The sequence below is a fragment of the Vigna unguiculata genome, chromosome 3 (assembly GCF_037176805.1).
Source record: "Vigna unguiculata cultivar grain cowpea cultivar isolate G323 ecotype 2 chromosome 3, ASM3717680v1, whole genome shotgun sequence".
NCBI lineage: Eukaryota > Viridiplantae > Streptophyta > Magnoliopsida > Fabales > Fabaceae > Vigna > Vigna unguiculata.
Genome location: NC_140794.1, coordinates 3573289 through 3583134, shown reverse-complemented (window position 1 = coordinate 3583134; position 9846 = coordinate 3573289). Strand labels below are relative to the sequence as shown.

The 9846-nt window shown below is 29.8% G+C and overlaps 1 protein-coding gene across 1 annotated transcript; it reads right to left on the bottom strand.

The window, feature by feature from the left end:
- Positions 1-3178: 3178 nt before the first annotated feature.
- On the bottom strand, positions 3179-5050 carry LOC114178895 (Haloacid dehalogenase-like hydrolase (HAD) superfamily protein). The gene is made up of 2 exons (XM_028065042.2): positions 4887-5050; positions 3179-4682 (listed from the first exon to the last, which is right to left on the bottom strand). Exon 2 carries the CDS (start codon positions 4474-4476, stop codon positions 3340-3342), a length of 1137 nt encoding a protein of 378 aa, XP_027920843.1. The 5' UTR covers positions 4477-4682; positions 4887-5050; the 3' UTR covers positions 3179-3339.
- Between the last annotated feature and the right edge of the window lie 4796 nt (positions 5051-9846).

Below are 9846 nucleotides of genomic sequence, written 5' to 3'. Positions count from 1 at the left end.
TATTCACAATAATTACTCTACCTAAAACAATATTAGGGTTTTCTTTAAGTAAATTATTGATACTAGTTGTGAGTAAGTAAATTATACTCCCCCACTTAAAAATAATAGTAGTAATTGAAAAAAAAAATACTTAATTTGTGCAAATTCGGAAGAAGATTTGTTGAGCTATTTATGGCATAATTTTTATATAAATATCTGTTATTTTTATAATAGAAAAGGAAAATGTAGTTCAATATGTCATGGTGTTTTTTTAGATTCTGTTTTATATTTACTTGCACTTGTTTCGTGTCATGTATGCACAGAGGAGTTTAGTTATAAGAAATTTTGAGTAATTTTGATTTTTTTAAAATTAAAAATAAAGTCTCTGGAAATAAAAAAAATGAATACTAATTTAGTTTGAATTTTTGAAATTTTTGATGTAGTCTTCTATTTTATCATATTGAACAAAAATGTAATATATTTTAAAAATATCAAAATTAATATAATTTAAAAAATGAACAAAAATAAATTATTGAAAAGAATAACATTATTATTTCATTCCCATTAAACCAAAGTAACGGAAACCAAAGTAACGGAATTAATTTACTAAATGTTAAGAGTACATAGAATGAACTGTGTGATATGTTATGTGTTATCTATGCATCTCAAAAGTAAAATTCTTAAATATATACTCAATTCTCAAATATATAATCAGATGACAACTCCTTTAATGATATGTATTAAAATTTCAAGTTAAATAATAAATATAATTAAAACAATATTGTTTTAAGTCATATGGATATTTTATTTATTTTTTGTGACATAAACATGACACCTCTTTAATGAAAATTGTGTAATATATGTGTTTTTTTTTCTTCACAAATTGTTATCATGATCCTTAGAGTATGGTGGAAAAAACAATTTTGGCTAGTTCTTAATATGAGGTTTCGTTTGAGGTCAACAATATAGAAAAATAGAATGGATTTTTACGTGTGCACACACGCAATCAAAAAGTTGTGACATTTAAGTAATCATAATCATTGTAATTTTAAATAGTCTAATTGCTTTTTTTGGGTGGATCTCATTTCCCACTTTATGTTAAAAACCATGTAATCATCATTAGGGGACTGCTATGAAATAATATGATAAAATTAAGACCAAGTGTTATTTTTAAAAAAATTAACTACTGAATTTAAAAAATCTTAATATAGTAGGTTAACAAGCTGATTTACATGTATATGTATTTGTTTTTTATTTATAATTGTTTATTTCAGTTTAATTAAAATATTAAATAGGTTAAAAACACGTCGTTGTTTCTATCAATCTATTAGAACTGAAAAGAATCAACATTAAAAAACTATAAATAATATTTTACCTAAAATCAATTATTAAATTCAGGAACTAGTTCCAAAGCTGGGTGCATGTTCAATGCACAGAAACCAATAACTTCAGTTGACTGCATAAGCATTTGGTTAGGTTCGAAGAAGTTAACTGGCTTTTAACCATTCATCTTGGTCACAGGTGAGGGAGCAATTATCAAAGTGGTCAAAATTTATTTTCAAATGATGGGAATGGACATTTAAATGAATATAAGTTGTGTTCGTGAAACATGAATTTTCTCGGAATAAGACATGTTTCATAGAAATGACTTTGAGATTAGAGTTGAATTTGTATAGAAATTGTACTTCTCAATCAACTTTGGTGTTGATGACAAAGTATGGGATAATCATGACTATTATTATTAGTTTAAGCATGTGTTAAGCACAAATTTTAGTTTTTTTCTTTTTTTAATCAAAGTCGTATATGAATGATATGATTTCAGTGTTTTTTTAGTATTTGAGTTGAAGTTATAATGAGACAAAGTGATTTTTTTTTCTTAATATTTTTACTAATTTTTCATTTTGTAAAATGATTCCAAGTTATAAGGATAAAATTTGTGATTATAACTGAGATTTATTAGAGGATGATCTAAGGATACAACTTCTTGATAATACGATATTTTAGATTTTTTAACTCTGTTATGGTTAATTTTGGTGGAGCTCACAACTTCGAACACATAAATAATCTCAAAGCACATTTGTATGTGAATCAATTTATATTAGATTGGGTAAAATTACAGACGAGAACCTTTTTTATAATCCACAACTGTCCATTAAAAATAAAATCATAAATAATGTATATTTCAATATAATTAATTGAGTATTGCATTTTGCTTTAAATTCTCACTATCACTATACCAACTCTAGAAATATCCCAATCAATGGATTACAAATATATTTTACACAGTTCTCCCGCTACACTTTTGTTAGTTTTTAAGTGAAAATTAAGTATTTCCTCACAGAGATATTAAAATTAGTTTCAAAAGAAACTGAATTCAATTTTAAAAATTAACATTTTTGAATAAGTATTTATTCACACGCACAAACTTGAATGTCAAATCCCGATCGTACTTAAGTTAGGTTCTAAAACAAAAGGTGTTTAGTTTCGAATCATGCACATGGAAAATCACATTCATTGTAATAGTGACCTGGTTTATAAACTAATCAGTGTCTTAAAAGAAAGTGGGTTCATATTTTGCTAAAGGACTCAAATTATACAATAGAAATTTTACAACTTTAGTATCAACAAGTCCAAGCCACAGACCAAAATGAAAGTGGTCCCCTTCAAGCATTCTATTCCTTTAACAAAAAAATAACACAGCTACTTTAGAAATTTGGTAAGAGAACAAGCTTCAACTAACAAGTAAGCAACACATAGTATATATACTACATTATGATTAACCGAGGCAAAAAATCCCAACCCCCCTATCTCTCAAAACATTGCATTATGACTAACATTTATCCCTTTGTCAAGATTTACATATTGGGCTTAGTATACTTCAATCCCCCACAAGCAGAGCAATCGCCGTTATAAATTTTAGTCGAAGACGCAGATGAAAAATAGTTTAAAATTATGTCACTGATGAGGAACTTATTAGCCATTTTAGATATAACACAAAACCTCATTTGGATTCCTCACAAAACTTCTTATTTGAAGGTGACAAATTTTCTCCAGAAGTTAGGTTCGGAAATAATAGGTCAGAAGATAAACTTCACGTACCAAACCTAGAAGTGGGCTAAACTTCGTGAGGTCATCTGTATTCTATCTTACGGATGGAAAGTGGAAAAAAACAGTTAACCGAATAGGAAAATCTCGTGAGTGTATATGAACAGAAAATTCATTAGTAAACATCAATGTTCAATGCAGATCACTTATAATTTTCCCCCCATTTATTCTGTTTACCATATACACAAGTAACTAACCTGTAACTAGTATCATCAACAATCAGATGAAGTTCAATCAACTGTACATTTATATGATTTACCAGAAATTGTCATCAACGGATGATGGGTCATAATCTTCTTCCATCTCCATCTCCACCTCAGGCTCTGGAGACCCAAATTCATTCATTTCAATGTCTGCGAGATTCTTCAAGTCAACCACAGAAAGCTCGTCTAGGCGTCTGACAACCAAGTCTGCAGCCCCAAGCTCATAGACAGGATGCTTACTAGCAACAGCCACACATTTCATCCGTGCTTCGTGCGCAGCCTCCACTGTTAGATTGGAGTTTCCAAACACAATACACCTCTCAGGTATTAAGTTCAAAAGCTGTGCAGCATAAACAAACATTTCAGGATCAGGCTTTCCCCTGTGAACATCCTCTGCTGCTACAACGACACTGAAATTGTCCTCAATCCCGATCTCCCCTATAGCAGACTCAATAGCCTTCCTAGGACGCGTGGAAACCAATGCCATTGGTATCTTATAATGCATTAAAACACTAACAAACTCCTTGGAACCAGGCATGAACCTATATATCCCACCCTGTAAAGCTTGGTAGATTTCTTCCTTTCTATTAGCCATTCTTCTTAATTGTGCTGGATCCCTCGACCAACACAGAACTTCTGAAATTGCCTGTTCATTCTTCATGCCTTCTATTCTCTTGAGGGTAAAAGCAGGAGGAGAGGGTTTGCCTTCTTCCTGGGAGAGTGCCAGCCAAGCCTGTTTCTCTATATCAGTATTGTCCTCAACGAGAACTCCCTCCCACTCAAATATAGCACCCAACCAACCACACCCCATCCTCTCATGCCGGAGCAACGGATTCCGGAGGGAGGGGTTATCGGCTCTATTGGCCGGAGGCCATGAATCAGGCCTTTGATCAAATCCACTATCAATCCTGCTATTATCTCTATTGGGCAATTTCTCTTCCCTGTAAGCATGTGCTTCCCTTGTTAACTCCACAGCCAAGGCCTTAATTGATGAGAACATAACCCTATCTTGCTTATCAGATTTAGGCAAAGTCAAAGAAACCACAATCCTTCCACCACCAAGAAACTCGGTTGTTGGCAGCCGACAAGAATTCAAAGATTTGCGTTTAACAGATACATCCCTGGCCAAGATTCCACCAAAAATTGGACGGTGGCCAAGGAGTGAAGTTGCGGCAATTGATTCAATCATTTTTCACTAACCTAACTGATTTGAGTTCCGCAAAAACGAGGGGACCAACCAATTATCAAATTGAATAGTGTTCAAAAGTAACCAATGCTGAAGAAAGAACTTCAATCCAGATTCCCAGACCCAAATTACTATATTCCCGAAAACGACATCATCTTGGGCAAAACGACACCAGTGAAATCGCAACTTTATCGTCAAGAAAAAATGGCCTTCACGAAAAAACAAGGACACCAATTACTCCAATCGCAAAAATAGCTAACCAGATAATAAATAAATAAAGAAGCTAAATAAAATAAAATGCGCATAACAGTGGAAAGTGAACGCAGAAAAGCGAACAAGAAAAAAGAAAAGAAAGAATGTAAAGAAATCAGTTGAAGCGTTGGAAAGAGAAAAAAGAATGAAGAAGAAGAAACCTGAAAGAGAAAGGGAGCGAACGGGAGAATGAACCAAACGTGAATCTCTTTTCTTCTCTTTTGCCAAATTTTCGGAGAAGCTTTTTCTATACGTTTCCTTTTTCTATTTTTATTTTTTGTTTTTGAATTTGATTCTGATTTTTAAGCAAAATTGTGGTTTATAGAACAGACAGGTTGGGTAAAGAAGAGATAGAGAGAGAAAGCACGCAGAACATTGAAGAAGAAACGGTCCACGCTGGCAAAACCTTCGGTTATCATTGGCACACGTTTCGTCACAAGATGCGGTCACGTTAAAGTATTGGGTCACCGATGGTGTTCATATCATTACCTTTTTCTTTCTTTCTTTAATTAAAACAATCTTATAAATAAACGCATTATCACTTGCTGAAACAGTGTTTCCCGTTACGGCACTCAACAACCATCGGAATAATTTTCAACTTTGAAAGAACTGAAAATGAGTTAAATAAATAAATTTGATTTAAAGTGAAAGTGAATTGGTTTATAATTAGTAATACTAACTTTTTATTATTTTTTATTATGATAAATTTAAATTGGATTGGAAGTATATCAATATGTAATAATAATTATTTTTTATAACAATTTGATTTTTTTGTAAATATCATTATTTAAATAATTTGATTTTTTAATTAATTAATTTATTTATTAAATTATATAAGCTTACATTCTTTAATTAATAATGAGTGAAATAAATAAATACATTAACTATCTATTTGTTTTGTAATAAACTAGGCGCGGTTGCGCATGTGTATTCGTATTTTTTAACTCTTAAAAATTTTAAGATCAATAACAAATATATAATTTTTAAAATAATTGTTAAAAATGTTAATAATTTAAAACAAAAGAAATTTGTAAAAAAATAATTAAAAATAAATTATTTATAAAATAATTAATTTTTAAAATAACTAAGAATAAAACACGTATTATGAAATGTGTATAAAAAAAATCCCTTTTATTGTTATAAATATAGATATAGATAGATAGATATAGATGATAGATATATAAAATAAATTAGAAAAGTAAAACAACATTGGTGAATGAATTGCCTTATCTAATTCAGTATCTCATGATAAATCAAATTTATTATAAAATTTCTGATTCATCGGTTTTAGAAATATATTTTATATAAAAAATATATTTATTAATTACTTAAACCTGAGAAATCAGTATTACAATAATATCATTATTTAATACATATAAAACATACAAATAAAATAAAATAATAAAATTCTCTGCATAACATACCTTTTATTTTTTTTGTAACTCCGACATTTTAAGCAAGTGAAGAAAATATCCCAACATTTTCACATATAATATATTTGCTATATCTAAATTCATTTATACCATATAATTATTCTAATTCCTAAGTGCTTTTAATCTTTTTAATTATAATCTTGTAACTTGAAGACTAACTCCACCAATCTAATGGTCAAATCGACAAGTATTCATGCACGTGTGTTTTCTGGTCTGCACGTTCAACACGTGCCTACATGATCTTGTCTTTATCTATGACACGACGTGTATATATATATATATATATATATATATATATATATATATATATATATATATATATATATATATATATATATAATTTGAATATAAATATTATTTGTTTACAACTATTTTTTTTAGAAATTTAACAAATTTTTTATAAATAAAATTGGATAGACTGATTTTTTATTTTCTAATCGTATTACCTTTTTTATCTAAAAAAATAATTTATCAATTTTTTGTTAAAATTTTATTTGTCAAAATATCATTACACCTTTCAATATGCATAGTTATTTATATATGTATGGGTAAATATTAACATATATATTGATTAAGGTATATTTTATAGTATTATAATAGATGAATGATAGAAAAAATTTAATATAAAAGCATAAATTATATTGAAACAAAATATTTAACTAATATAGTTTAATTACATGCTTGATCGGCCTTCAAGCAAAATCGTGAGGTGAATTAACAATATTATGCCTAATCATATAATATCAAGGTCAATCAAAAGGATATGTTAACAAATTATGGTTGACGGGGATTATGATACTATTTTACTAACTTCCGAATACATTTGTCAAAAGATAATTTTTTTTATACACTCCCATGCTATTCTTTACTTTCGTGTATTTAAAAATTTCAATTATATCTAGTTGTAATTACAATTTTGGATTGTGAAATCCATAAATATTTTGGATTTTACCATTTATAATGCAAAATTATATTTTGCACAATTTTAATACAAATTTACATTTCAAAGTGTTCAATTTGTAAAATAAATTTACATTCCAAATTATATAATATGTAATGTAAATTTGTATTTCAAAATGCAAAATTGCATTATGGGTTGTACAATTCAAAATGCACATGTGGAATTTGAAATTTTCATTTCACATCTTTTATCATTGATTCTCACCTCTTTCCTTACAATTTATATTATTATGATCTTTTCATTTGTTTTAATGGACACTTGCGAATATCTTATAGGATGGAAGTGGAAGAAGATGATGGGGTGGGGGTGGAGGCGAAATAAGAAAATGGGATGGAGGTGAAGATGGAGATTTGAACGAAGGTGAGAGAAGATAAGGTGGATTTTAAGGTGGACGAAGAAGGTATGTTGGAGGTGGAAGAAGGAAGTGAAGTAGAGGTGGAGGAAAGTATGAAGGTGTTGTACGAGGGGATAAGGGAAGAAGAGGAGGGAAATTTTGACATTTTACCTTGTTTATGAGATTGTGGTAAGAAAACATGGGGTGTAGGAAGAAATTCTTTGTCTAATTGGGCTTAAGTGGCTTAGCCCAATACACAATAACAAACTTTAAGGGGCTTTTTTTTGCATCCCATATTTTTCTTCCAACACCCTTAGTTTTATTAATTTTTTTACTTTAGTTATTGGGTGTGTTATGGTTTTATTTTTTATTTTTAATGTTAGTTATTTGGTGTGTTCTATTTTGTTAGTTTTTTTTTAGTTATTTGGTGTGTTGTTTTTAATGTTTGTTAGCATTAGCTTGTCACATAATTGGTTTAGTCATATAATATAGTCATCCACTTCTGATTGTGAATCAACTAGCAAAAACTTTTTTAGTTCTTTTACTCGATCATAGTTTTCGACTAATATTTCATATTCATCACACTATTGGCCAAGTTATTTAAACAAATCATGTTAGATAAGGGACCAAGACTTTTCACCCATCCCTAACAAAGCAACAATGCCTTTATACCCACAATGACCATTAGCAACAAAATTAAGAACACCAACAATGCAAATGTTACAAGTCAGATGGAATTGATCTAACACTTGTATTCGCCTTTGTTGCATACATCAAAATCTAGCATTCACATTTTCCTTAGATTGAATGTCTTTCTTTGCTGAAGAACTATCATGTCGGGAATGGAAAGCGTCTACATGCTTGAAATATGAAGGTTCACGCTTTGTAGACCTTTTAGACGATGAAATGTAGTCTTTTGTGCACCCTTTATTTTAACTTTATGCAATAGAGTAACCATTGATGTAATAACAAGACAAGCAATTTCAAGTAACTTGTGTTTGATGGTCAATTTTTTCTGCAATATCCACTTCTTTGAAACGATTCACCCCTACATCAAGTTCCTTTTGAATACATAACTTTGTTTGCGACTCAATTGATGAAATATCTGAAAAGGTCAATCTAGTCCACATGATATGAATTTCATGCATAGTAATCACCCTAATGCCATATTTAGGTAATTCACAAGTACATGGTATATCATATGTTCATCTCAAAATGCAACCACAACGTTCAGTAACCATGAGTAAACTTGGTGTTTTAGTACCCAAGTACAAAAGCAATTGGACATTACAATGTCCGAATACTAGAGTATCTCGATATTCCAATACATGAGTAATTTAGTGTTCCAACACCTAAGTACAAAAGCAAATAACAACTCGACGTTACAATACCCATATTCAAAAAATAACTTTTCAAAAGAAATACTTAGTTTGGAGAAAGTCTGACGACACTCGAGACTTTAAAGTAAAAGGAAAGTTGAAAGAACTTGATGGAAAGCTCATAACCAAGGTTGTCTCAAGATAAACTACCTCGACAAAAAGTGAGTGCGAGGACGAACGTCCAAACTAGCAATGTCATAATTACGATCACACATCGCATAACTTTGCAGAAAGTAACCATGAAGAAAGAAAGATAAAGCAAAGAAAGTTGAAGCACGAAAAGCTTACGAAAATGAAAAAGGTAGCAAGCACAATGGAGGTTTCCTTCCCTAGGCTTATCTCATAGACGCACAAGGACAAACATTCACTAGTAGAAAGTTTGGCTAAGAAGACAAAGCGTACAATGCCCGCCTAAGAAAGTTTTTATATTATAATAATAAAAATTCTAAATGTACCTACCCGACCCAACAAATGATGTTAAGTAATGTAGTCCAATATGATCCAATTAGCCTCATTACCAAAAAAACTACAAAACATTTTAAGATACATATGATGAGACAAATATTCACATATTAACGATAATTATGATAAATACCGGTAGTTTCATTAGGCTATCATATTCATCGATGACAAATATTATATAATATTTAGTATATAAGGTGATGTATGACCTTATTATACTTATTTTAGGTAATATATCACATTATTGTTATTATACTCACTAGCATAAACACAGCGCTATCGTGCCTGCGTGTACGATAGCGCATGTGTGTATGCATTTTTTAAATATATATGATATTATATTAGTAGATGATGATATTATGATGTTATTAATTTAATATATAAAATAAATTTACATTTATTGAAAATAAATTAAAATGAATGAAAAAAATATGAGAAAATAATTACAGATGAATAGGAAAAAAAATAGAAGATAGAGTCTCATAAAGGATAAAATTTGAATTATGAAAGGTGGACAAAAAAGAGAAGATCATTTTTATATATGGTTATAGA

What these genes read in the sequence shown, in the direction of transcription:
- LOC114178895 (XM_028065042.2), bottom strand. Translation starts at nt 4,476, where the DNA reads ATGATTGAATCAATTGCCGCAACTTCACTCCTTGGCCACCGTCCAATT.